Genomic DNA, 26,336 nt, shown 5'->3' on the forward strand with positions numbered 1-26,336 from the left:
CAGGTGACAAGCTCTAGTCCTCGTGGCCGCGTTCCAATATGTTTTCCAAGTTACCCTCGTTAAACACACCTGCGTGAAAAGTTTTAGCTTCTTTCACGTTCAAAAGGAGCTAAAAGTTTTCACGCACCTGCACTTAACGAGGGAATCACACGGACACTCCATTAGGTACACAGCTATTTTCAAGTGTACCTAATAACAGGCCACTTTATTAGGGAAATATCATGGTCAAAGGTCACAGGTGACAAGCTCTCGTCCTCGTGGCCGCGTTCCAATATGTTTTCCAAGTTACCCTCGTTAAACACACCTGCGTGAAAAGTTTTAGCTTCTTTCACGTTCAAAAGGAGCTAAAAGTTTTCACGCACCTGCACTTAACGAGGGAATCACACGGACACTCCATTAGGTACACCGCTATTTTCAAGTGTACCTAATAACAGGCCACTTTATTAGGGAAATATCATGGTCAAAGGTCACAGGTGCCAAGCTCTAGTCCTCGGGGCCACGTTCCAATATGTTTTCCAAGTTACCCTCGTTAAACACACCTGCGTGAAAAGTTTTAGCTTCTTTCACGTTCAAAAGGAGCTAAAAGTTTTCACGCACCTGCACTTAACGAGGGAATCACACGGACACTCCATTAGGGACACCGCCATTTTCAAGTGTACCTAATAACAGGCTACTTTATTAGGGAAATATCATGGTCAAAGGTCACAGGTGCCAAGCTCTAGTCCTCGTGGCCGCGTTCCAATATGTTTTCCAAGTTACCCTCGTTAAACACACCTGCGTAAAAAGATTTTGGTCATTTTTAGTTCTGCAGGAGCTAAAACTTTTCACGCAGGTGCACTTAACGAGGGAATAACCCGGACACTCCATTAGGTACACCACCATTTTCAAGTGTACCTAATAACAGCGGCGAGGTGGCACCAGCTTCAATGCGCATTACCGACACCTACTGGTTGAAGTCATATGAACTGAAAAATGAACGAGTTTTAGGAAGTGATTCGTTCACTCTCGTTCACTGAAAAAAAACCGTTCTTTTGAACGAATCGTTCACTTACGAGCCAACACTAGAAGGACTGACAATGGGACGGTTGGGTGGCCAGGCGGCTGATGAATGAAAGAGTGGCAACATTTTGTAAATGCCCACCAGGTTCTCTTTCGGGTTATGCATCATTGCAATAAAGGGGAATAAAATACCCAAGTCCAAAATTCCAAAGTCTTGCTTTAATTCTCACAATGTAAAAATATTCAAAATATGTATCTTTTCCTTTACAGCCATTTCAAACACTTTTTAGTTCCTCCAAAATATATAATTTACAAAAAAACAACAACATTAAAATCAAATAAATATTTGATGCTTTTACATTCTTTAGTCTTTTTGTTCATGGTTAGTGATTATTGTAAATTGTGTAATTCTATCCAAAATGTCCGCTCTTGTCTTGAAGTGGATTGTACATGACATTTTCAAAGTCCATCCATTTTCTGAACCAACTGCGGAAATAGGAAACCTGATTTTCTCTAGTGTTGAATTTTAGTGCACGTCAACTGTAACGGTCGGTTCCGATCCTGGTTGCGGTCAGTAGCGGGACGTGCGGCACATGTCGCAGCGGCACGCCTTGGCCGTCACGATCTCCAACTCGTCGTGGTGACGCCCTCCGGGACACTCCAGGCGGACTTTGACCTGGGCGGCAAGAGGTGGCGCCGTTGAGCAAACATGGTACCGCTAACCTGTCCGCTTCCTCACCTTTGCCTCCTTGGTGATGGTGCAACATCTTGCCGCTGACGTGATGTTGTGCGTGAAGTTGGAGGCCACCAGCACCGAGTACCTGGACGGAAATGCGCTGGACTCGCAGTAGCCCACACAGGCGTGCACCTGGTAGGTGCCTCGACAGGTGCCCCGCCGGTCGCTGCGGACGCTCACGTTGAAAGCTGAAGAGCATAAACGGCCCACTTAGTATTCAATACTCTCATGGAAAAGTCAGATTGGATATTGCATAACTTCAGTATTCCAAGAATGACTTTTCGGAAAAGTGTGAAGCCGAACGCCTGCATTTCTGATCACTTGAATAAACGGAGCTAAGTTACTTTGTCGATTTGCCGTTGGGTATTTTTGGACTCACGATGCAAGTGACAGCCCGGGCTGAGGGTGACGTTCTCGTCGCTCCGACTGATGGGAGAGAAGAGCAGCAGTGACATCGCCGGCAGAACCAGCAAACACACGTTGAGGCTCATCTGGGATAAAACAAACAGACGCAGGTGGATGCGTTATTCACCGCCAAAAAACGTTCTTATGGCCAAGGTTAATTGTTTAATCATAAAAATCTGTTTAATGTCGTTTGAAGGTCACTGACAACATTACCCTTAAAACAAACGGCTGGCAAATGAGATGCGGCAAAGATTTTCTATAACAACCCACACACACACACACACACAGACTGGTTTTACACACAATCTAAGTCATGTTTTCCCAGTAATTTGCTCGGCCTGACCTTTGCCATTTGGTTTCCTTCCAACGGGACCACAGGGCACCCCCATTTTACACTCCAGCTAAATGATCCTGACTATATGTGTGTGTATGTGAGGCATAATTAACTTTGTGTCAACTGCTTGGAATGGCGAGGGGGGGTACCCAAGTTTTTTCCTCTGAAGGATTTTCATGCCTGCGGTTTGTATTTAGAAGCATGTTCACATTTTTAGAGTTCATGTTTTGGTTGTAAAAGTGTGAGTGTGTGTGTGGACTTTGTGTGCTAATTGTATCATTAAAAAAGTCATCAAGTGTAATCGGAATGAATGAAAACTCTTAGATGTAAACAAGCAAACTACCAACCAAACTTGAAACTCCCCAAAAACTTCACAAAAAATAATCACATTATTTGTATAGAAGCATTTAACATAAAAAATGAATTAAAAAAAAACTTGATTTCTGTAAAGTAAAAATTCAATTCGATTCTTACCTGCAGAGTGGAGAGCACAACTTGACAGCAGCACGGAGGTGTGTGTAAGCCTGGGTGTGTGTGTGTGCGTGTGTGTGTTTATGTGTGTTGTGAGGCTCATGTGGTGATGCCAGCAGCAGGTACGAGAGAGTCCAATTATAGCTAAGAACACGCCCACAATCTTTTTTCCATTCAGGTCCCCTTTTTACTTTTATCCTTCTGGAGTTGAGGGTAAGAATTTTTCCCAAAATGTCCTTTGCTGCTCTTTGTCCTCCCAACAGCGGCGTGTTAGCATGTCAGCCAGGGTACCACCTCCCTCACAAAACCTTTAAAGGGGGTGGCAGGAGGGGGGGGGGGTCTCTTTGACACAAAGGAAAAATAGATTAGACTTTCCATCAATGCACACACACACACACACACACACACACACACACACACGCACGCACGCACACACACACACACACACACACACACACACACACACACACACACACACAGCATTATGTATACTATACAAAATAATGATCTGGCTCCAAATAATTCCATTTGGTGCTCTCGTTTGTAAATAAATGCAAATACAAATTCACCACATTTTTTTCAAAATTGCAGAATAAAAATTTTAACATGATTGTAATTTATTGCTCTGACGTTTCAGCACAAAAATTCCACCTGTTGCTGAAACTAACCCTTCATTAATAAATTACTACATTTAATACTATATAAATTATTATTATTATTACTCAGATTCAAAATCAGTGCTAAAATCATCTAGAAAAGTTCCATCTCTGGTTAAAATTTTTAAAGATTTGATGAGTTTAATTTGACCTAATTATTAAAGGGTACATAGTTCCTCAGCACAAAAGAAGATGAAATGAAAATTCCAATGTGACAATAAAAAGTTGTAACGATTTGATCACTGTGAAATGACACACACATGCACACACACAAAGCAGGAAAACATAGTGATCAATTTATGGCCCCACTACCCCACACATTCTCAATCTGGCTATGGAAATGTGGAATTTGTGACATCATCATCATCATCCAAACCCCCAATTACATGCACACACACACACACAATTATTGTGGTGACAGTTAGTGGCAGCGACGGAACACGAGTGAATGGCCTCCTCAGATTAAACGTGGGGGACCTTTTTTTTTTTTTTTTTTTTCCTCAACAAGGGGACACCCACTTAATACACATGCACAAACACACGTACACTGTGACTCAGCAGGGATGACTGATGTTTGTATTAATTCATAGCACCTTTGTTACCTCGGTTACCATGGCGTCCCTGTCATTACTGTTACTTTAAGATCTACGTGTGTGTGTGTGTGTGTGTGTTACATTATATGAATTGTATTCTAGTGTTTAGTCCATGTTATTCTGGGCTGTGTGATAATGTGAGGAGAGGATGAGGCAAAGTTTCCCTTAGCGCCCCGGCCCCTCCCCAAAATATTGACCCCCCCCCACTATATTCATACATACGTGTGGAAATCTCACATGTGCACCACCGATAAGCTAACACATAACGCAATCGACTTATTTAGGTGTGTGTGCCAAAAATCGTGACAATGCCTCACGCACACACCCTTGGAGCCGGAACACTTGACTAATTTAGATTGACGGGAGGAAAGTGGAGTTTCCATATGGCGACACTCACTGAAGATTCGGCACACACACACACATACACACACACACACACACACACACACACACGACACCATCAAGTGGAAACATGAGGCGAGCGGCGTTATGTCCATCAATTAGCAGAGTAAAGCCTTGGAATGTGTTCCACATTACATGAAGAGACGGAAGAGAAAAGCGTCTAATCCATAAAATCCGTTTAATATAAATGACATGAAAGAGAGGAAATCCATCCTGGAGGGATTATCTCGATTATCATCCAAAAAGGCCGGAAAGTCCATAGAAACTAAAAAGACAATTGAGGTGGTGATATTTGGTCAAATATTAGTTTTTGTTTTGTTAATGTCCAGAGCAAGGTTATAACCCAACCTAACAAATTAACACTTCAACTTTTTTGTTTACGTTAATGTATTTTTTTTTTTATTCAATATTGCTCAACGTCCGTACAGAAGAATGTAATTTACTAGATTTTATCACAAAACAGCGAGTCTTTTTTTATATCTCGTACTCGACAAATACTAGATTTATTTTTTACTAGAACCAATACTAAAACTGATAAAAACTCATTTGAAATAAAGCCATTTAAAAAAAAACTAATACAAATTGATAAACTAATAAACAAAATAATTGAATTTAAAAAGTCAAAACGATATCAAAAACTATATTGAAAAATCCAAAGGTCTATTATCTAGTCGGATATTTGGTCCAAGCATATTTGTGGGGGGGTGGCAGTGCCCCCGTGCCTCCCCTCATAGCTCCGCCACTGACATTAACCTCAGCCCTTGTAAAGCCCCCCAAGCAGACAGTGGCGAATACCGAAACAGATTGTGAAGGTCTGAAGGACTGTCTGGCAGAGTTCCCTGTCCACTGTGACCACGTCCTAGGCGAGGGGGCATTGAATCTGAGTGGACCATGTTCCGTGACTCCATCGTTGAGGTGGCTGACTGGTGCAATGGCCCGGTGCCTGTCAGGGCAACAATTCCCAAAGCCGTCAGTGGACATGAGGGACACCATCAAGCTAAGAAACGAGTCCTGTCAAGCAAAAGGCGGTTTTGACGGTTACTGAGGCAAAAAGTCAGGCATGGAAGGAGTTCTGTGAGATCATGGAGAACAACTTCAAGGAAATCCTGGTTCAGTATCCAACATCTCAAGTGCGCCAGCGCTTCGGTGCGTTTTAAGTCAGTGCGGGGAATAATTCCAAGACCTCCTCAAATTCAAGATCATTTCAGGAAATGTAGTCGGTAAAAGTTCCCAGGCAGTGTACTTAAGGACAGTAACTAAGTATTTCTACTGCATCCAACTAAATCGGTTAGCAACAGTTGAGCTAAGCTGTTTTTTCTTTCTTTTCAGTCTAAAGTGAATCGAAGGCTTTTTCTTTTTTTTCAAATTGAACGTTGGAAGTGTCATTATCGCTGCGCATTTCACTCCTTTTCATTTGGTTGTGTGCGACAGCGCCGGAGATGAGCTCACTCTCCAGATCAAATGTAATACTTTTGAAAGCCCTGCAAGCTTTGTAAAGGCGCCTCATTCTCATTTTAGGAAAACAAATAACTCAATAGGACGGTACAATTAGTGTAAATCATTTTTTCCATTCGAAACGAATGCACACTGGGCGGGTGGAGGTGGAAGTGTTGGGAAGTTGGAGTGGACAAGTGGCAAAGAAAGAGGATATAATTTGGGGACTTGGTTGCCATCACCAAGAACACACAATTACACGTGCACTCTCTCTGACTGCCGCAATGCTATCATTAAACTTAATCACACTTCTTTTGCTACCTGTCTGCACTCATGCTTGCCTGAGGCTGCCTCACAAGCGACAATACGGCCACTGTTTGTATGAGCGTTTGGTGTTGGGGGGCGACCGCACCGGGATTGAGCAATGGCGGCTAATCAGCAGTTAAAGTGATGGGGGAAATGACTCCTGTGTATTATGTCATGGAAAATTTCAAAGAATTACAATTAACGTTTTATTGCAACGCGTTAGTGCTGCAAATTGGGCTTTTACTTTAAGTTTCGGCAAAATGTCAGATCGTGGAATTCCAATGGCTAGAGCAGGAGCTTGAATTTGGCGCCCCCTCGTGGCAAGCTACATGATAAAGGTGCCAAAGCAGTACTGTAACTGAAATATAAGCTTGCGCATTTTCGGCAATGTCGTTTCGAAATAATGACCTGTTTTTGTGTACAGTAATAGAGGTTTGAAATTTAGATTCGAATTTACAATTAAATTAGATTAATCAAATAACTGAAAAAAATAATAGATACATCAATTATTAAGATGTTGAAATGTATTAAGATGATCCACGTAATCAGTAATCAGATTTGTTGTTTCTTTGAATTTAATTACCTTAAAAATTTTGGGCTTTGGAGAACTTTTACGCATCACATGTTAAGGAATATGACAAAACCTAAAGCCGTAGCATATTGAATCAAATCATATTTGTTCAGCCTGATGTATATATGCAGATGTGTAAATCATTATTGAAAAAAGTCAAGCTGTCTAAAAAAAAAAAAAAGATAAGTAGTCTTACTAAAAATTGACATGCTCTAAAAAAAAAAAAAAAAAAAAGCTATTATGTGTAAAGTGTGTTTACTTAGACAAAAAAAGACGGCCTAAAATAAATCCTAACACTAGCTGTACTACCAGTGTCCTGCAGCAGAGGGCAACATTACCGCTTGACGTTCAAAAGGGCGAAAAGTGAGAACCAGCTGCTCAACACTCACTCAGGACTCAGACGTCCAACAGCTTGCACACGTCCTGCTCCGTTTTGGTCGGGTCTGCTGCGTCCTCCTTGAGTCTCTCCATCCTGGATCTGATCACAGTTGTACGTTCTCTTCCATCCCGGTCTAGTCTGGTCCGCCATGAGGAGCAACCTGTGCTACATCTTCTGGGTGAGACCTTTCACCAACCGCCTCCATCTTGTCCTGTTCAGTGTGTGAAAATAATCAATGGTGGTACAAATATTTCGTTATTTGAGGCTGCCTGCGAATGAATGAAATAGAACCCTATTGTGATGTGCGTGCAAAGGTGTGCGTGTGCTGCGTCACACCCGCGTTCTCCTGGCACGATCTCGACAACAGCGAGTACGACTGCTGGCCTCTGGAGCGCCCCAACGACTCCAACATGATCAGTTGCGGAGGTGAGAGCCTTCATCGCATCCGGGCATGCCGGTGCTGGCAGCGCTAACGGCGGCGTGTCGCGCGCAGGTCTGGAAATGGCGTGGGTACTGCGGCCTCCCGAGATGGTGAAGAGCGGCGAGGTGTTCAGCGTCATCTACTCGGTCTCCGTCCATGACTCTTTTTACAGCTGGGCCGTGGACAACCGCATCTTCCCTCACGGGTAGCCCTGCACACGCAGTCACTGCCGGCAGGCGTGTGCACATGTATGCTTGACCGTACACTGTGTTCAGTTCCATAGTGGACGCGGAAGACGCTCGGAGGTTCTGTGAGCATCACGAGTGTCCCGCCAACTGGAAGGATGCCGACGGTGAAAACTGCTGCATTCATCATGCCAACATTCACTCCTGTCCGCTGGCGCACATGGTACTGACCCGCACGAGCATACGCGGGCGGGCGGGTGGCTTAGTACGCGTGCACCGATCGCTCATACTTGTTTCCAGACTTCAGAGAGCATCTGCGGTCCATGGATTCCTGATGATGGAAAGATTTTCACGCACACCATCTCCACATCAGGCAAGATGACACAGACCAACTGGAGCGCCAAGGTGAGACAGATTTGACGGGCAGCACAGCGGGGGGTTAGAGCGGCCTCATGAAGACACGTCACCTTCTCCCAGGTGGTTCTGCACCACGTGGGCCTGACTTCCCTCATCGCTCACATCCGAGTGGGCCAAATGCAGGTGGCTCTGGAGGCCAAGAGCACCGTACTGCCCTCCACAGGTACGAGACGAATGCCGCCGCAACGTCGACACCTAACCACCTTCCGGTTGTTTCAGTCTGCGGCGACGGCGAGTGCCAGGAGGAGGAGCATTGCTCCACCTGTCCCGCCGACTGTGGCGAATGCCCCATGAGCCCGTCGGCCAAATTGGCAATTGGACTGCCGCTGAGCCTGCTGTGCCTCTGCTTCGTCCTGACCGCCATGGTGAGAAATGGCCTCGGGCCGCCGCCACGTGCGTGCCTCTGAGCATGTCTGCTGTGTTTAGTGGCTGAGGTACCAGAAGCAGAAACTGCTGTGGGATGAAAGCTGGATCATCGATTTTGACCTCATCAAGCAAGGTACGGAAATCCGCCACGGCTGAGCAGCAACTACTCATTAGGGGTCTTTTGCCGCCACAGACCAGCACGCGCGGGTGACCATGAGCAGTTTGATGAGCGTGCCCATGGCTCACAGCGACAGCAACACCAGCTGCATGACGGCCTTCACTTCCTGCGGGGGGCAAGCGGGAAGCAAGAAGATCACCTTCACCCGCACGGGGATCTAGTACGCTCAAACATTTGACCTTTCACCCTTGGACACAAAGGCAAGTGGTGTCGGTGTTTTACAGTGATGGCAGGACGGTGGCCATCAAGAAGATTCCCAGCAAGTCCTTTTCTCTATCCAAGAGCATCAGGCAGGAAGTCAAGCAAGTCAGGTAAGACGTCACAAGAGGGAAACGGCATCATTCCATAATCCCTCGTCACTGTATGCGGATAGGTTTGGAACAATTTGAGTCCGACGTCGGTATGAAGCGATTCCAAACAGAGCTTGCGTGTGTCCAGGGAGTTGGACCACCCCAACTTGTGCAAGTTCATCGGAGGTTGCGTCCAGGTGCCCAATGTTGCCATAGTGACCGAGTACTGCCCCAAGGGGAGCCTTAACGACGTCCTGCTCAATGAGGAGGTCCCACTCAACTGGGGCTTCAGGTAAGCTGGCCACAGCATGCTGTTTAGGACAATGCGGCCATGACATCAGCACCTCCTAGGTTCTCCTTCGCCACTGACATCGCCAGAGGGATGGCGTACCTGCACCAACACCGCATCTGTCACGGCCGTCTTAAGTCTCTTAACTGTGTGCTGGACGACCGCTGGGTGTGCAAGATCACCGGTGAGGTTGCCCCCCCACACACACACACACATATATGGACCGAACTCCACCCACCTTTGACCTGCGTGTCGCCCCGGCAGATTACGGGCTGGGAGTGTATCGCCGCGGGGAAGGGACGGAGCCTCTCTCCACCTATCAGCAGAGACTCCAGGAAGTGTACATGCCTCCCGAGTTTCAAGACGCCAACGCTGAGCCGACGTTGGCTGGAGACGTCTTCAGGTGAACACACAAGAACAGAACACAAAGAGTTATTTGGAATTTGTATTGAAGACCCAGCACACATTAACAAGAATCCATATGTGTGTGTGTGTGTGTGTGTGCAGTTTTTCCATAATCCTACTGGAGATCGCCACGCGCAGTGACCCCGTACCTGTAAGTGTGCATGCAAAATATAGTTCCGCTTGTTTCCCTCGACACACTTGATTATCTGTAACCGCAGAGTGGTTGGGAATCCCGCCACTAAAAAGCAACCTTCCCAATGCTCTGCAGGTGGACGAGTCCAGTCTGGACTGTTCTTGCTGTCTGCCTCTGCCCGAGCTGATCTCCAGCAAAGCCGACAATACTTGCCCGTGCCCGGCCGACTACGTGGAGGTGAGTCGGCTAACTAACGCGACGCTAGCGTTGGGCGCTAACCTCGTCTTGGATGATGCAGCTCATCCGGCGATGCGGCGCCCACAATCCCGCCCAGCGACCCACTTTTGAACAAATCCGCAAGTTTGTCTACCGCATCAACCCGGTCAAAGTCAGCCCGGTGGACATGATGATGAACCTGGTAAGACGTGATGCACCTTGAAAACGCGCACACTTGTGCACACACGCGTGCACTGCGTTTCAGATGGAGAAGTACAGCAAACATCTGGAAGTGCTGGTGGCCGAGCGTACGCAAGATTTGATGCATGAGAAGCAGAAGACTGACAGACTGCTCTACAGTATGAAGCAAACACACACAGGCAACACACACACACAGAAATTGATCTGCTGTGTGTGCACGCGAGTGTAGGCATGCTTCCTCGCCAGGTGGCCGACGATCTACGGCAAGGGAAGTCGTCTGAGGCTCAGAGCTACGTCAGCGCCACCGTCTTCTTTAGGTTAGCCCGACATGAAGAAAGCAGACGGTGTTGATTGACAGGCGGGGGGGGTTGACTCAACATGTGCGTGTGTGTGAGCAGTGACATCGTAGGCTTCACGCAACTGTCCAGCAGTAGCACTCCATACCAGGTAGTGGACTTTCTCAACAAGCTCTACACCACCTTTGACGACATCATCGACAACTACGACGTCTACAAAGTGGAAACCATCGGAGACGCCTGTGAGCGACGCACGGTGACGCAACAATGCACATGTGCAGTAGAGCAGTTTTTGTTTTGTGTAAAAGAAAAATGTTAAGTGAAGCCTAGGGAAACTATTTTTTAAGCTGAAACAAGCAATTTATTTTCTGGAAAATCCAGAATTACTTTTTTAATCATTATATCAAAAAGGCTATGTCACGCCTTATTTGTGTGTAGACATGGTGGTGTCGGGTGTCCCACAAGAGAACGGCATCCGTCACGCCTCCGAGATCGCCAGCATGGCGTTGGACCTGGTGGGTGTGTGTCGCACCTTTCGGATCCCACACAAGCCCAACACGCAGCTGCAGATCCGCGCCGGCATCCACTCGGGTACGCGCCATCGGGAGTAGTATGGAAAAAAATAATTCTTATAAATTATATAAACCTTAGCGTATACAAAAGTGTGTGTCTGTGTTTATGGTTAGGTCCAGTGGTGGCGGGTGTGGTCGGGACCAAAATGCCTCGCTACTGTCTTTTTGGCGACACGGTAAACACGGCTTCTCGTATGGAGTCCACGAGCCTGGGTATTGTATCCACCACACACATGCATATGCCATGTCCGTCCTCTGCCCTCGCCATGAGTGAGCGAACGTGTTGTGTCGCGCGTGTTGTCGTTGCGTTACGTTATCACACAGCACTGAAGATCCAGTGCAGCGCCAGCGTCTTTTACCTGCTGGAGGAGATCGGCGGCTACGTGCTGGTTTGCCGAGGAATGATGCAGGTCAAGGTGAGCGCCGCCAGCGTCGCATGGATGCCGGCGGCCGCTGATGGCGAGCGTCTTCTCGTCAGGGTAAAGGTGATATGGTGACGTACTGGCTGGACGGGAAGACCTCCAAGGAGTTGGACGGCAAATGCGTCCCCGCGGGGACGGTCAGAGACAGGGAAGTGGGGTCCTCCCTCCCAGGCGAGCTTGATGATGGAGACCCTTGAACCGCTGAAGGCAACATGTTGGAAAATGTTAGGTAGATACAGAGCAGTCGTGTATTATTTTATATTTATATTAGTATTTATTGTTTGTACATAAATACTTGTATAATTTGAAAACACACATAAGAAGGACGTAGAAGAAGAAGGACTTTTACTTACTCATAACTTTGTCCACTAAACAGCCACAAAATGTCTCATGTTATGTTGTAATGTGATGTGATGTGGATTAGTAATGATGGTAAAAATAATGTCGGCAAATATAAATATATAATAATTTCGACTGAATTTCCAAAGACCATTTGCAGCGCACATGCAAAGCAGCTTTTTAATTATACGGCCGTGTGCACGTGTGTGTGTGTAGAGGGCCACTCGTGTCAAGTATACGTTCTCGCCGCTCTGAAGCTGGCTCATTCATTACCGTTAAGCATTTACATATCTGAGATCCATGTGCACGCGCACATTTCAAAGCACTCTTAAGCTTGGCAGCACGAGTGTGTGAGCGTGCGTCCCGCCCGTCTTTTAATTACAGAATACATCAGAGCACAGATGCAAACAATGAAGCCCCATGCATCGTTTCCATGGCTGCTTTGTCCACCTTGTTGTGTTTCTTCCTGTTTACTGCTATTTTTAAATTTGGTCATAATGTCGTACGTACTGGGCAACATATTTAACACTGGAGCACCTGTCAATGGCGCTGCAGAGTGGTCATCTCATCCAGCAACCATTGGGCTGAGACCCTGCCAGCGTAGATGACGTAGGACCACGACAAGATCACAACAGCAAACAAAACCTAACAGAAACACACAGAAGCAAAGGTTTGAGCAACATGACAACAATGCTCATTGCGTTAAAAGTGTACCGCTAGAAAACTGGGACTTATAAAAGTTTTAAAATTATTTATTTGTCTCATGTCCATGCAGTCATTAACTTGTTAGTTTCATCTTGTAATATGATTACATGTTCAATCTATCAAATTACCCTAAATGCGTGCTGAAATTGAATTGTATTAATTAATTATATTAAACATTCAAAAAATATTGCAATTTCTTCAAAATTGACATGGTGGTACTGTGAATACGAAGTTATTATTTGGCTAGCTGCTCGCAACTTAGCTAGCTGCTAGCTCCAAAGAAACAGAGCTATTTGGCATTACTTAAAACGACCGTGAATTTTACCACAGAATAAATCCAGTCCAGAGTTCGTCTGTTGACTATCATCATGTTGTCACTTTTGGGCGCAATTTATAATCCGTATCCTTTCAAAGGCACTGTTTATTTTTTTTAAAAAAACGAAGCTGGAATTTTAAATGATTTGCTATCTAGTGACGTCACGCCACGTTCTTCGTTGCTATATTGGTGGGGCTGGCACGTAGTCACAGCGCCGCTCTGTGTTCTAACCTAAAACTACATTTACTCGAATAACGGGTAAACTACTTTTTAAAGTCCAAATACTGCTGCTACTAAGTTTTAGGAACATATACTACACTACTACATGTTTTGACTGACTTTATTGTTATTTTTCTACCTTATTTTCGTATTAATCTTGTGGTCGACTATTCTGTTTTCACAGTTTTTGTGGTTTCCCCATTGTTAAATGTAAAGCGATTTGTTACTGGTCCAGCTTTTTGTAAAATGCGCGATATAAATAAAGTTGTATGGTATTATATTGTATGTGCTACATTTTAGTACTTGTTTCCTGATTACTTTTTACAACTTATCATTTCTGTGAGTCTATGTGGAAAAGATAAACACCAGAGAGCGAAGGTCAAGTTTAAAGCAAGCGGAGCTACAAGCGGGCTTGGTGAACTTTTCCCGCCGAACCGATTCGGGCTGCAGGACGCTACTGCGTTTGCATCGCTCGCTACTGTGGCTCACCATGACACTGGACGGCCTGACGTACGTGCCCGACCAGCACGGACACCTAAAGACGCCAGGCGAGCTCGGCAGGTATGCACAAGTGCTAGCTGATGATGTCATCACCTGTTTCCGCCTTCATTATGCTTGGATTGATTTGGGTGTGAGCACTTTTGCCACCTCTGCCCCACAGGGACGCCTACCAGGTAGCGCTGGCACCCTACCACTCGTGGATGCTCCGGCAGGCTGCAGAGCTGGTCTTCCTCGCTCTCCCGGACCGGGAGTACTTTCTGAAGCTGGTGTGCGCCCAAAATCAACGTGAGGCGGAGCCCGTCCTCCGCGTCATCATCCGCGCTCTCCAGAGGGTCCACGCTGCGACCGAGCGCATTCTGGAGCAGCACGCCATGCTGGACCTGCCCTGAAGGTGGCCTTCCCGTATTACGAAAAGGACTAAATGCTGCTCGGCATGGATGAAGTCATTTATTGGTTATTGAATGGACATGCAGGAAACATTCACAACTGATTAACAATCAATAGCACACAAACATCCCTCATTGGTCGTTATTTGACTGTTAGCGCTGATAGCATAACTAGCTGGTTTGTTAACTTTTTCCCCATCAATCTTTGGTCGACTAGGCTGGTTCTTCATGGAAATATGATGCAACCAATTTACAGAAATCCCCTGAATATTCACCATTCAGAAATTTACCTCTGACAGATTTAAACTCTTTATCATCTTTTTATCTTGATAGATTCACATTGGCTGGTGTTATTTGCGATTTTTCCTCTACTGAGATCAAATAATCTTGAATATATTTCTTTTTAAAGGTAATATTGTACGATGAGTATTTTCATCTTCTTATAGTTTGTGGTAAGCTATATTTAAGGTTTAAACTATTAATATAAGCAACCATAAATATTTGTGTTGGGCATCCATTAGGCTGCTCACTATTCCTGAATAGCAGGGGATTAATGCATTATGTGTACCACAAAAACTAATCAATAAAATTTGACGCCACGTGTAATGTAGAAACCAGTTGCGGTAGCATTATTACGTTCTTTAAGCATGCTGATATATATTTTGTCTTAAAAAAAAAAAAAGTGTTAGCCACGCTGTCAACATGCTAATGACATTAGCCGAATTGGCCCACATGCTAATAAAATCATAATGTCAGCTTTGTTAGTGCCACAAAACGTAGAACATTAGCCGCGGTTGGGGAACATGCTAATAAACTATGCTAATGACAATCTTGGTGGGGAAATAGTTAAAAACAAGCATAAGCACTGAGCTAGTGCTGTGTGCTGGCTTGTTAGCGTCACATTTTGTCTATTGACTACTGAATATCAAAGAAAATTAGCGACTCACAAAGAGTTATGGGTGCTGGGCTTTCGGTTGCAATTTTAGGGTGAACTTAAAATGCACTATAAGCTTTTCAAAGGTCAAAACCCGCAACTTTTTGTGAGTCGAACCTATTGAGAGGTGAACATAACGCTTTGGCACTTAAGAATTTCAATGCACACAATGGAACACAATCAAAAGTAAGAATGCCATGAAATGAATTCATGAATTTGCTAATTAGGTTTGATGTCATTCGCCGACTCCGCCCACTCAGTCTTTCTCGCCGCTGGTGAGCACGCACACGGATTCATTCCTTCGGTCACGCAACAGTGTCAAATTTGAACTGGTCACTTTAAAGGGATGATTGGTCACCGTGTTGTCCCGGTAAGGGAGGGGGCCTGCACTGCGAGTCACAATACTGCCGACTGCTAGCTTTGCCCGTTAGCCATCCATGCTAAGGAAGTTAGCACTTAACTGCCTCCTGGAGGCCGGGAGGTGGAATACATACCCAAATTGAACGATCACAAAATGACATCGAATCGATCAGAGGACATCACTCACGTCCGCCATCTTGGCTGTCCATCCAAGGATGTTAAACGAATATTGACCTCAACGGAATGAAAATGGCAGCCGGCGCCTGCTGGATCTTCCTCTGTCTTGCCATCATTGCAGATAGCGGTAAACTTTGAAGCAGTGGTTTCCTGAGTCAGCCACCACCACGTGTCCATCCTGGGTCAGGGCCAATCCCTGCGGCCCATACAGGGGGTCGGCCGACGTGTTGATGTAGGACAGGAAAGAACCGCTACCGTCAAACACCTTCATGGTTTGAATAGGAAAACAATAAGGATGTTTTAGTTTTATTGCAGAGGACTAGGGAAGTTTTTTTTTTGAGGGGGGCACAAACACAGCGGACCTGTATTCTACTGTTGCCCCAGTCAGCCACAATGATATTCCCGTTGGTGTCCACAGCCACGCCGGTGGGGGCGTTAAACTGTCCGTTGCCTTCGCCATTGGAGCCGAACTTGAGGAGCAGCTCTCCTTCGGGCGTGAATACCTGGCAGGCACAGACGCAAGTCTTGAATCTGAAAACTGTCTATGACAGAACAAAGAAGTCTTGAATCTTTAATTGGGCGAACTTTGCTACCTTGACGGAGTGATTGTGGAAGTCGGTCACGATGATCTCATTGTTCTTGTTGACGGCGGCAAAGTGCGGACCTCGGAGACGCAAGCACACAAAGGTGAAGCCGTCGAGTCGGTCACGTGATCCGTCCGACGCGTCTTACCTGCAAACTGTTTGGCGCCATTCCCGCGGCTCCCGAATTTGGTGACGAGCTTTCCGCTCAGCTGGAAGATGAAGACCGTGCACGCTTTGTTGTCCACCACAATCACGTGACCCTCATTGTCCACCGACACACCTTTAGGTCCCATCAGCCTGCCCGAGCCCAGCTTGGCCTGTCCACCCGTGTGAGCGTGACAACCTTAGCGTTAGCAAGCCCAACGCGATTTGAGCAATTATTCCATATCCTTGTTATCATCCAGCTTCAGGTCCATCACCCTTTTTCCTCACTAGTTGGACAATTTAGAATTTACAATGAATGTGATTGACACCCACCTTGAACTTGCCATCGCTGGAGAAGATGCTAACCCACTTGTTGTCATAGTCGGCGATGATGATGTCACCGCTGGCGTGAACCGCCACACCCGTGGGTCGCTGCAGTTGCCCCGGCGACCGTCCGCGGACCCCAAATCGACTCTTGAACTCTCCCTGGCTGGAGAACACCTGAAGCACCAGAAACAATTATTCAAACAAAACAATTTTGAAAACAGATCTCCTCAAAGTGCATTTTTTCCCTTCAATATGGTGATCGCTATGTGTCACCTGCACACACTGGTTGTTGCTGTCAGCGATCAAGATGTTCCCGCTGGCAGCTGCGGCGACCCCTTGAAGGTTGGTAAACTCCCCTTTGTTCCGTCCCTTGGTTCCGATCCGAAAGATGAGATCGTCCTCGATGGGGTTCTGGGTTTTACGACGTGGTGTTCCCAGGGCGCTGCTGGCCCTCTTGGAGCCTTTCTTCTTCTGGCCGGGGGACTTTCCACGTCTCTTGGCGCCCTCTGAGGAGCCTGTGGACGGCGTGGCGTTGGCCGCAGAGTTGGACGGCGTGGTGGTGGAGGGCGACACCTGGCGGTCAAAACTGGTGTTATGAGCATCGCTTTAAACCACTCCTGAGTTTTTGGCCTACCTGAGACGTGCCAACATTCAGCTTGAAGGGACTTCCCTTAATGTGTTGGTCGTACAGACGCAGCGCCAGTGAAAAGTCGCCCTCTTTGGGCAGCACGTAAACAAATTCGTACGTTCCGTTCTTGTGGTCCACGATCTCGCCGTCCACGATGCTGCCGTCGGGCGTGAAGACCTGTGGAAAAAAGAAAAAAAAAAGTTCAGAAAGCCTAAGCCACATTTTGCTTCGGTGGCCATATTCACGACCTCAGCTGACAAGATGGCATTGCCGCTCTTGCAAGCCCCTCCGGATTTGTCTCTGGTTACTATGGTGACGGAGGAAGGGAGTCCCACGATGCACTGTTCCAGTCCGGTGCCCATAGCCTCGCTCTGGCTCGCCACGGCACTGAGAAAGAGGATAACGTGGATTAAAGTCAAACCGCCTTGAGGCTTAGCCTCACTCTGCCTGTTTAACGCATTCCCAAAAACCTTTTCAGTTAAGTTTCCGCTGGAATCTCTAAATTAGAAGCCTCCTACCTGGTGGTCACAATGGTGCCCAGATTGTGGATCCATTTGCGCAGTCCATCTGTCTCCAGGACCAGGTCCAGCTGGTCGTTCTCCTCCGGCTGGCACGACACGCCTCGTCTTGCCAGCTCCTCCAGCTTCTCCTTGAGGTCCAGCTCCACTTCCAAGTCACTCGCACACGCCTCCGTCGCCAAGACTTCTTCTGCACGGGTGCAAGCAGACGACACAGTGGCCTCTCCCTGCAGGAGGCTCTCAAGCTGAGACTGGAGCACCTGGGGTCACCACATACGACAAATTACTCGTGGACTCAGAACCACTTCACTTCATGGTTACTTGTGTTTCACTTCAATCACCTTGTGCTTGAGGCCAAAAGTGACCTCCAGCTCCATGAGAAGAACGCTCTTCCTCACGTCAAGCTGCTTGTGAAGATCCTCGAAGCTAGACTGGATGTCCTCCTCGATGGCTGTTCTCTGATTGGTCAACTGCTGGACCATCTCTCCCACCACCGCGGCAGCGGCGGAAATCTGCGGTAGTCTGGAGAGCAGGAGCAGTCCCAAATTTGGCAACTTGAACCCAAGTGACCAAGACTCAAGTCACCATCTCCTTTCACCTGTCATGAGCCGCCCTCATCCCTGCCTCCAAGGTGCGTCGGTGCTGCTCCAAGGCTTCGCTTAAAGACACCCTGGGGTGCTCGCTGTGCTCAGGCACGCACTCGCCACACAGCGCACGTGTGCACGCCCGGCAGTACTCAGACACCTGCGGATGACGCGACGTCAAGGATGGCGACGGAGCGGCCGCGTATCACAAAGCTCACCTTGCCACCATGTTGCGGGCAAGCGTCTTTAGTGGGCGGAGCCTCGAGCACGGTGCACTCCTCACTGCTGCTGTCTGGAGAGTGTTGATGTCCCGCCATCAGCTTGGGCGGCGAGACTGTCGAGGGACGTCTCTGCTGCGATGCTCTCCGCACCGCCCTCAGTCCATGAGGCTGTCGGAGCCGACCCAAGTCATAAGCGAACCAAGCCCGCAAACACACAAACGACGTTCACTCGGCATCTTACGGAATAGAAAGAGAAGATGTTTATGACGGAAACGCCCCCCCCCGCGAGAACAGTTAAGTAGGTCACACTCATGTCTTTAGTGAGGGTGATGCTGTGGTTGCCATGGAGACCAAAAGCGGAGCTTTTGATCCTAAAATGTTACATTTACGCATACACTACGTCTCATACACGTGCATTTGCATTGGCAGCTTGACATACAAATCTCATTTTTTCCGTGACCTCACTCATAAGTCAAAACACAAAATCTTTTTTGCTCATTTCAATTCATGGGAATGACATTAAACCCTTCCAAGGGGCAGAATACTCTAATTGACCCAGTAAGAGAAAATTATTTTAGTTGATCTCCTCAGAGGATAAAGAATAGCTGTTTGGAAGTCTTGTTATACGGTCAGTCTACTCATGTCACCTCACTATTTGTGTTTAAATATCAATTCATTAAAAGATCACAGCGACGACTATGACAGATTTTTTTAGCTCATTTTGCATTTTTTGTTAGCATTTAGCTAATGAACTCTCCAGAAGCAAAGCTATTGTTTCACATACAGTACACAACATGTAATTCTCTTCAACAGCCTGAAGCGTCTTTTTTTTTTTTAAAGGTAACAATATAATGCTCTTATCTCAAATTTTTATGTGTAACGATATAATGCTCTTATCTCATTTTTTTGCTCTCAAGTCAAAGCAAACAAATCGTTCGAACGATGGCTCTTACCTTGAAAATCTATCCACACTGTTACCTCAAAGCACTGCTGTTTAGTTTATTGCGTTTATGGATCATGATTCGTGTTATATTTACTGTTTTAAACTGTTGATAGACGTAATTATAAAAAAATCGTCAGGGCTTGGTCTTTGCTCATTTGAATTAATGGAAACTCCCTGGGCGTTTACTGTATGGTATCATCATCCGTTCTGTATTTTTGCAAAGTGACATTGAATATAGTTTGCATTTAACGATTTTACAGTCATTATATGATTATTACTATTATGACATATGTCACTTTGGTGGCATAGCCGCTGTCACTATTAGCACCCGGGATGCTAACTTCAGGCTCACACGCAGGCCGGATGTCGCACAGGGACAAGCTACAGATGCTCCTGTCTCCTCCCTCCATCATCATCCCTCCATCTTCACTCCTTCACCCACCATTTCATCACCACGTAGTGTCATGCAAAAGGCGGGCGGGGAGATACTCACCAGGTTCCAGTGCGACGGACGCACGGCCGAACAGCATGTGTGTGTTTTCCAGCCTCAAGCCATCCTTTTCTGCCTCTGTCTGCGTGTGTGTGTGAGGAGGGGGGCTGTCACCATCATCATCATCATCATGGCAACACCAGCAGCAGCAGCAAAAACAGACGGAGGCGGGGGTGGGGATAGAGCGTCCAATCAGCTTCAATGTAACGTTCGCCAATCATGAAAAGGATTAGAGGAGGGATCCGTCGTTTCCCCTCCAGCCGCCAGGTGGCGATGATGTGCAAGAGGCTATATATACGAAGAATCGGAGTTGGTACAGCCTATTTGGATCCTGCTTGCTAAGGGGTTAGGTAAGCTCTAACTAACTAAAATGTAATGTCCATCTTTGATCACTTAATACTTTGCTCTCTTTTATAAGAATAGCACAGTATATCTTATCGTGCAAGTAGTTTGCATGTGGGATTACTGTACTACAAGGATGGTTGACGATGGTCTTTGCGCCTCGTTCTGAGAGACCACCGTTGCTTAATTTGTTAATAGCATACCGAATACTTAGTTACACACTTTTCAACCGCCTCTTGGATTTTGGAAACTAGTTTAACTACTATATTAAACAATATTCGCTTGATATGTCAACACGTGGGCTAATGCTAACACGTGGTCGAGTGCCCGTTTCAAATTTGATTCATTGTGATTGCAGGACTCGGCAGTCATCTCATCGGGAAACTATAACAGGTTTGAAACATCGTGTTCTAAACTAGATTGTTTTTTTTTTTCTTCTTCTTTATCCACTCGCAGTGATGATGATTTTCCTTATAACATTCGTGGTTTCCACCAGAGGTCACACGACCAAAGACGGCAATTCCTTGGATGTCTGAGCGAACTTTATAATCCTGCTTCTTGTCGTAATTGATTACATTGAAAACTGACGGTCTCTACTTTTTGTTCCAGGTGAAAGTCTGGTGCTGGCCATTTTGTGATCAAGCAAGACAGTTAGGTATGTTAAAAAAATGCTAACACGTGGTCGAGTGCCCGTTTCAAGTTTGATTCATTGTGATTGCAGGACTCGGCAGTCATCTCATCGGGAAACTATAACAGGTTTGAAACATCGTGTTCTAAACTAGATTGATTTTTTTTTTTTTTTTTTTTTTCTTCATCCACTCGCAGTGATGATGATTTTCCTACTAATCATTCGTAGTTTCCACCAGAGGTCACACGACCAAAGACGGCCAAACGCTTTCTTGGATGTCTGAGCGAACTTTATAATCCTGCTTCTTGTCGTAATTCATTACACTGAAAACTGACGGTCTCTATTTTCTGTTCCAGGTGAAAGTCCAGTGCTGGCCATTTTGTTAGCAAGCAAGCCAGTAAGGTATGTAAAAAATAAAATAAAGCTTCTTTAGATTTTTTCCTTTGGCTGTGATGACTTGAACCCAACATTCGCAGTTTCCACCGGAGGTCACACGACCAAAGACGGCAATTCCTTGGATGTCTGAGCGAACTTTATAATCCTGCTTCTTGTCGTAATTGATGACATTGAAAACTGACGGTCTCTATTTTTTGTTCCAGGTGAAAGTCCAGTGCTGGCCATTTTGTTAGCAAGCAAGCTAGTAAGGTATGTTAAAAAAAAAAAAAAAAGCTACTTTAGATTTTTTTCGTTTCGCTGTGATGACTTGAACCCAACATTCGCAGTTTCCACCGGAGGTCACATGACCAAAGACGGCAATACCTTGGATGTCTGAGCGAACTTTATAATCCTGCTTCTTGTCGTAATTGATTACATTAAAAACTGACGGTCTCTATTTTTTGTTCCAGGTGAAAGTCCAGTGCTGGCCATTTTGTTAGCAAGCAAGCTAGTAAGGTATGTTTAAAAAAAAAAAGGCTACTTTAGATTTTTTCCTTTCGCTGTGATGACTTAAAGTTTCCACCGGAGGTCACACGACCAAAGACGGCAAAATTCTTGGATGTCTGAGCAAACTTTATAATCCTGCTTCTTGTCGTAATTGATTACATTGAAAACTGACGGTCTCTATTTTCTGTTCCAGGTGAAAGTCCAGTGCTGGCCATTTTGTTAGCAAGCAAGCTAGTAAGGTACGTTAAAAAAAAAAAAAAGCTACTTTAGATTTTTTCCTTTCGCTGTGATGACTTGAACCCAACATTCGCAGTTTCCACCGGAGGTCACATGACCAAAGACGGCAACACCTTGGATGTCTGAGCGAACTTTATAATCCTGCTTCTTGTCGTAATTGATTACATTAAAAACTGACGGTCTCTATTTTTTGTTCCAGGTGAAAGTCCAGTGCTGGCCATTTTGTTAGCAAGCAAGCTAGTAAGGTATGTTAAAAAAAAAGCTACTTTAGATTTTTTCCTTTCGCTGTGATGACTTGAAGTTTCCACCGGAGGTCACACGACCAAAGACGGCCAAACACTTTCTTGGATGTCTGAGCAAACTTTATAATCCTGCTTCTTGTCGTAATTGATTACATTGAAAACTGACGGTCTCTATTTTCTGTTCCAGGTGAAAGTCCAGTGCTGGCCATTTTGTTAGCAAGCAAGCTAGTAAGGTATGTTTATTAAAAAAAAAAAAAAAAAAGGCTACTTTAGATTTTTTCCTTTCGCTGTGATGACTTGAAGTTTCCACCGGAGGTCACACGACCAAAGACGGCAAAATTCTTGGATGTCTGAGCAAACTTTATAATCCTGCTTCTTGTCGTAATTGATTACATTGAAAACTGACGGTCTCTATTTTCTGTTCCAGGTGAAAGTCCAGTGCTGGCCATTTTGTTAGCAAGCAAGCTAGTAAGGTACGTTTAAAAAAAAAAAAAAAAAAAAGCTACTTTAGATTTTTTCCTTTCGCTGTGATGACTTGAACCCAACATTCGCAGTTTCCACCGGAGGTCACATGACCAAAGACGGCAACACCTTGGATGTCTGAGCGAACTTTATAATCCTGCTTCTTGTCGTAATTGATTACATTAAAAACTGACGGTCTCTATTTTTTGTTCCAGGTGAAAGTCCAGTGCTGGCCATTTTGTTAGCAAGCAAGCTAGTAAGGTATGTTAAAAAAAAAAGCTACTTTAGATTTTTTCCTTTCGCTGTGATGACTTGAAGTTTCCACCGGAGGTCACACGACCAAAGACGGCCAAACACTTTCTTGGATGTCTGAGCAAACTTTATAATCCTGCTTCTTGTCGTAATTGATTACATTGAAAACTGACGGTCTCTATTTTCTGTTCCAGGTGAAAGTCCGGTGTTGGCCATTTTGTTAGCAAGCAAGCCAGTAAGGTATGTTGAAAAAAAAAAAAAAATAAAGCTACTTTAGATTTTTTACTTTTGCTGTGATGACTATTTGCCCAAAACGTTCGCAGTTTCCACCGGTGGTCACACGACCAAAGACGGCCAAACACTTTCTTGGATGTCTGAGCTAACTTTGTAGTCCTGCTTCTTGTCGTAATTGATTATATTGAAAACTGACGGTCTCCGTTTTCTGTTCCAGGTGAAAGTCCGGTGTTGGCCATTTTGTTAGCAAGCAAGCCAGTAAGGTATGTTAAAAAAAAAAAAAAAAAAAAGCTACTTTAGATTTTTTACTTTTGCTGTGATGACTATTTGCCCAAAACGTTCGCAATTTCCACCGGAGGTCACACGACCAAAGACGGCCAAACACTTTCTTGGATGTCTGAGCTAACTTTGTAGTCCTGCTTCTTGTCGTAATTGATTATATTGAAAACTGACAGTCTCCGTTTTCTGTTCCAGGTGAAAAGCCGGTGTTGGTCATTTTGTTAGCAAGCCAGTCAGGTAGGTAAAAAATAAAAGCTACTTTACCTTTCTCTCGCTGTGATGACAACTTGAGTCAAGCATTCGCAGTTTCCACCGGAGGTCACATGACCAAAGATGGTTGCTCCTTGGATGTCTGAGCGAATAGCTGGATTGTCACATCTGTCGTGGTCATGGGGCAGAATGCTGATGCTTGTCTTGTCCTCTTTCCACAGGTTGACTTCAAGTCTTCGCATCTGGAAGAAACGTTTTTTCTTATGACTGTTTGACCAGAATAAAAACACTTGCAATACCTGCTGTGTGGATGATTTTTTTTTTCATAACTCCCTTGCACATAGACTTTAAATTGGGTGAAAATAGCATGTTAACTTATTTTTTTGTAGCAAGCAGAATGAAATGACTTCATGATGTGTTATGACCCTCTCGGTGTGCCGTACGGTCGGGGGTTGTGTTACCCAGCTGAGCCCTTTAAGCTAGCAGCTCCTGTTAGCCCGTTCGGCTAACCTGCCGGCACCGTGGCACTCATTCTGCCAGGATGGTGGACGTACAACCTCAGGTAGGGCAGACAATGATAAACTTCGTTTTTGAAAACTCACTCGTCATCCTGCCTAACATCCATTTAAGGGGGGGGGGGGGGACGTGCTGCTACTTTGACGTGGCACATAGCTCCAGAAGGAAGTCTGTGTATGTTGTCAAAAAATGAGTTATTTTTCCCACACATACCCAATCTCCACTAATGTTTCTAGGAGGACCTACTAAAAATGACTCACCGAGAAAACTGGCGGTGAGTGGAGCCATTGGACATTAACACTTGATGAACACTAAGCTATTATAAAAATAAAAAAAGAAATTCCTAAATTGAGGACTCGTATTTTGCAATCGTGTCTGCAGGATGCAACACGAGCGTCTGCACGCCAAACACCAAGGTCACGAGGCCATGCACGCTGAGATGGTTATGATCTTGGTGGCTACTCTGGTGGTTGCCCAGATCGTGCTGGTCCAGTGGAAGCAACGCCACCACCGCTCCTACAACGTAAGTGTGTAGGTGCGTGTGTGATGCTTCAGAAACTCTCACATTTGTTGTCCTCAGCTGGTCACGCTGGTCCAAATGTGGGTAGTTCCTCTTTACTTCACTCTCAAACTCTACTGGTGGAGGTTCCTGTCCATGTGGGGCGTCTTCTCCGTTATCACCAGCTATGTCATCTTCAGAGCCACGCGCAAACCGCTGGCCTGCAGGACGCCAAGGTAGGCGGCAGTCCAACGTTGCTGTGGAAAAGAGGAAAAAAAAAAAGCATAAAATTATCCATGCATAATATCTTTATATAGCGTCAAGCTCCTTCCTTAATTCTCTCTCTTCAGGATGGTGTACAAGTGGTTCTTGTTGATCTACAAACTGAGCTATGCCGTCGGGCTGCTGGGCTACATGGCCATCATGTTCACCATGTTTGGCTTCAACGTCTTCTTCAGGTGAGTCTGCGTGGCGTACCCGATTATGTGATGCACTTCACGATATATTTACCAATGTGCAGGATCAAGGCGGAGGACTCCATGGATGTGGGCGTGGTTATGTTGTTCTACGGGCTTTATTACGGCGTGCTGGGCCGAGACTTTGCTGAGATCTGCTCCGACTTTATGGCGTCTACCATCGGGGTAACAGAAATAGAAAGTTAAAATCACTTGATCATTAACAGTTGCTAATAAAAAATTTTTTTTGGGGGGGTGCATAGTACTACAGCGGCGGCGGTATTCCGAGCCGGAGTTTAAGCGAGCACATCTGCGCCGTGTGCGCTCAGAAGATCCTGGTGGACCTGGACGAGGAGGGCGTCATCGAAGACACGTACCAGCTGTCCTGCGGTCACATGTATCCTCACCACCTCCAAAGCATCTCCAGAATAGCAGCTTCCTGTTGCATCTTAACTGGCCACCTGGACTTTTAGATTCCACGAATTCTGCATCCGTGGTTGGTGCATAGTGGGGAAGAAGCAGACGTGTCCTTACTGCAACGAAAAAGTGGACTTGAAGACAATGATGAACAACCCGTATCCTTCTAAGTGTGTGTGTGTGTATGTGTGTGTGCACATTCGCGTGTGTCAATCCTTAACATGGTTCCGCACCCAGCTGGGAAAAGACACATGTTCTGTACGGACAGTTGCTGGACTGGCTCCGGTACCTGGTTGCCTGGCAACCCATCATCATCGGCATCGTCCACGGGATCAACTTCTCTTTGGGACTGGAATAGTATCCCTGAGGAGGACGCCTCCCGAAAACTAAAGTCTTGAAGCAACGTCGCCATTTTATGGACTAAATATCAGGATGCTTTTTTTTTTTTTGCTTCCTGAACACTAGCGTCCTTTTGCTTGACGTGTTTTTGGACAATGTCTGTCTCACTTTACATCTCTTTTGGAGGTTGTAATGTTTTGTGTGTCACTGAGGTGTTGTTTTTTACAAAAACAAAAATCCAATCAAATAAACTCAACTTCAACATGTTGATGACCCTTTGGACTCAAAC

At 45.7% G+C, this 26,336-nt stretch overlaps 5 protein-coding genes across 56 annotated transcripts; 3 read left to right on the plus strand and 2 right to left on the minus strand.

Annotated features, from left to right (window-relative positions):
- Positions 1-1,198: 1,198 nt before the first annotated feature.
- gpha2 (glycoprotein hormone subunit alpha 2) lies at positions 1,199-9,819 on the minus strand. Of its 3 annotated transcripts, XM_049757854.1 has the most exons (6): positions 9,671-9,819; positions 7,297-7,497; positions 2,949-5,539; positions 2,115-2,226; positions 1,739-1,923; positions 1,199-1,675 (listed from the first exon to the last, which is right to left on the minus strand). In XM_049757854.1, the coding sequence occupies exons 4-6, from the start codon at positions 2,224-2,226 to the stop codon at positions 1,571-1,573; spliced, it is 402 nt and encodes a 133-aa protein (XP_049613811.1). In that variant the 5' UTR covers positions 2,949-5,539; positions 7,297-7,497; positions 9,671-9,819; the 3' UTR covers positions 1,199-1,570. The 3 variants fall into 3 exon arrangements, with proteins under 3 accessions (XP_049613811.1, XP_049613749.1, XP_049613893.1); XM_049757792.1 differs by having other exon boundaries at positions 2,115-5,539; XM_049757936.1 differs by having other exon boundaries at positions 2,115-5,607.
- LOC125987881 (atrial natriuretic peptide receptor 1-like) lies at positions 7,435-11,880 on the plus strand. Its single transcript, XM_049752452.2, has 23 exons — positions 7,435-7,464; positions 7,601-7,712; positions 7,780-7,912; positions 7,983-8,115; positions 8,193-8,297; positions 8,370-8,472; positions 8,529-8,674; positions 8,736-8,808; positions 8,869-9,013; positions 9,078-9,164; positions 9,292-9,435; positions 9,495-9,616; positions 9,697-9,835; positions 9,940-9,988; positions 10,106-10,207; positions 10,269-10,388; positions 10,452-10,545; positions 10,617-10,704; positions 10,786-10,925; positions 11,122-11,274; positions 11,370-11,468; positions 11,580-11,671; positions 11,734-11,880. Exons 1-23 carry the CDS (start codon positions 7,435-7,437, stop codon positions 11,872-11,874), a joined length of 2,550 nt encoding a protein of 849 aa, XP_049608409.1. The 3' UTR covers positions 11,875-11,880.
- Positions 11,881-13,656: 1,776 nt separating this feature from the next.
- LOC125987889 (ceramide-1-phosphate transfer protein-like) lies at positions 13,657-14,760 on the plus strand. Its single transcript, XM_049752457.2, has 2 exons — positions 13,657-13,817; positions 13,918-14,760. The coding sequence occupies exons 1-2, from the start codon at positions 13,747-13,749 to the stop codon at positions 14,144-14,146; spliced, it is 300 nt and encodes a 99-aa protein (XP_049608414.2). The 5' UTR covers positions 13,657-13,746; the 3' UTR covers positions 14,147-14,760.
- Positions 14,186-24,024, minus strand: trim2b (tripartite motif containing 2b). Its single transcript, XM_049758064.2, has 14 exons — positions 23,876-24,024; positions 20,057-20,160; positions 18,618-18,788; positions 18,414-18,559; positions 18,157-18,337; positions 17,816-18,075; positions 17,546-17,684; positions 17,304-17,474; positions 16,943-17,242; positions 16,676-16,843; positions 16,347-16,515; positions 16,208-16,278; positions 15,977-16,117; positions 14,186-15,879 (listed from the first exon to the last, which is right to left on the minus strand). Exons 3-14 carry the CDS (start codon positions 18,714-18,716, stop codon positions 15,727-15,729), a joined length of 1,998 nt encoding a protein of 665 aa, XP_049614021.1. The 5' UTR covers positions 18,717-18,788; positions 20,057-20,160; positions 23,876-24,024; the 3' UTR covers positions 14,186-15,726.
- Positions 20,292-26,313, plus strand: rnf175 (ring finger protein 175). Of its 50 annotated transcripts, XM_068650360.1 has the most exons (24): positions 20,292-20,403; positions 20,754-20,788; positions 21,005-21,050; positions 21,117-21,151; positions 21,380-21,425; positions 21,623-21,668; positions 21,869-21,914; positions 22,099-22,144; positions 22,342-22,387; positions 22,572-22,617; positions 22,812-22,857; positions 23,062-23,107; positions 23,293-23,338; positions 23,550-23,595; positions 23,807-23,848; positions 24,043-24,383; positions 24,574-24,611; positions 24,719-24,860; positions 24,918-25,072; positions 25,187-25,294; positions 25,357-25,477; positions 25,555-25,688; positions 25,765-25,866; positions 25,946-26,313. In XM_068650360.1, exons 16-24 carry the CDS (start codon positions 24,363-24,365, stop codon positions 26,064-26,066), a joined length of 942 nt encoding a protein of 313 aa, XP_068506461.1. In that variant the 5' UTR covers positions 20,292-20,403; positions 20,754-20,788; positions 21,005-21,050; positions 21,117-21,151; positions 21,380-21,425; positions 21,623-21,668; positions 21,869-21,914; positions 22,099-22,144; positions 22,342-22,387; positions 22,572-22,617; positions 22,812-22,857; positions 23,062-23,107; positions 23,293-23,338; positions 23,550-23,595; positions 23,807-23,848; positions 24,043-24,362; the 3' UTR covers positions 26,067-26,313. The 50 variants fall into 50 exon arrangements, with proteins under 50 accessions (XP_068506461.1, XP_068506464.1, XP_068506482.1 ...); XM_068650363.1 differs by lacking the exon at positions 23,807-23,848; XM_068650381.1 differs by lacking the exon at positions 23,293-23,338.
- The last annotated feature ends 23 nt before the right edge of the window (positions 26,314-26,336 follow it).

This window comes from Syngnathus scovelli, chromosome 1 (genome assembly GCF_024217435.2).
Source record: "Syngnathus scovelli strain Florida chromosome 1, RoL_Ssco_1.2, whole genome shotgun sequence".
NCBI classification, from domain to species: Eukaryota; Metazoa; Chordata; class Actinopteri; order Syngnathiformes; family Syngnathidae; genus Syngnathus; species Syngnathus scovelli.

Coding starts and splice junctions, on each gene's coding strand:
- rnf175 (XM_068650360.1), top strand. CDS start 24,363: ATGGTGGACGTACAACCTCAG. Junction 25,295..25,356: donor GGCTTCAACGTCTTCTTCAG/GTGAGTCTGCGT, acceptor ACCAATGTGCAG/GATCAAGGCGGAGGACTCCA. Junction 25,478..25,554: donor TTATGGCGTCTACCATCGGG/GTAACAGAAATA, acceptor GGGGGTGCATAG/TACTACAGCGGCGGCGGTAT.
- gpha2 (XM_049757854.1), bottom strand. CDS start 2,226: ATGAGCCTCAACGTGTGTTTGCTGGTTCTGCCGGCGATGTCACTGCTG. Junction 1,924..2,114: donor CCCGGGCTGTCACTTGCATC/GTGAGTCCAAAA, acceptor TATGCTCTTCAG/CTTTCAACGTGAGCGTCCGC. Junction 1,676..1,738: donor CCATCACCAAGGAGGCAAAG/GTGAGGAAGCGG, acceptor CTTGCCGCCCAG/GTCAAAGTCCGCCTGGAGTG.
- LOC125987881 (XM_049752452.2), top strand. CDS start 7,435: ATGAGGAGCAACCTGTGCTACATCTTCTGG. Junction 7,465..7,600: donor ACCTGTGCTACATCTTCTGG/GTGAGACCTTTC, acceptor GTGCGTGCAAAG/GTGTGCGTGTGCTGCGTCAC. Junction 10,705..10,785: donor AGCGCCACCGTCTTCTTTAG/GTTAGCCCGACA, acceptor GTGTGTGAGCAG/TGACATCGTAGGCTTCACGC.
- trim2b (XM_049758064.2), bottom strand. CDS start 18,716: ATGGCGGGACATCAACACTCTCCAGACAGCAGCAGTGAGGAGTGCACC. Junction 17,243..17,303: donor TGAATGTTGGCACGTCTCAG/GTAGGCCAAAAA, acceptor TTTGACCGCCAG/GTGTCGCCCTCCACCACCAC. Junction 16,279..16,346: donor TGGCGCCAAACAGTTTGCAG/GTAAGACGCGTC, acceptor TGCGTCTCCGAG/GTCCGCACTTTGCCGCCGTC.
- LOC125987889 (XM_049752457.2), top strand. CDS start 13,747: ATGACACTGGACGGCCTGACGTACGTGCCCGACCAGCACGGACACCTA. Junction 13,818..13,917: donor ACGCCAGGCGAGCTCGGCAG/GTATGCACAAGT, acceptor TCTGCCCCACAG/GGACGCCTACCAGGTAGCGC.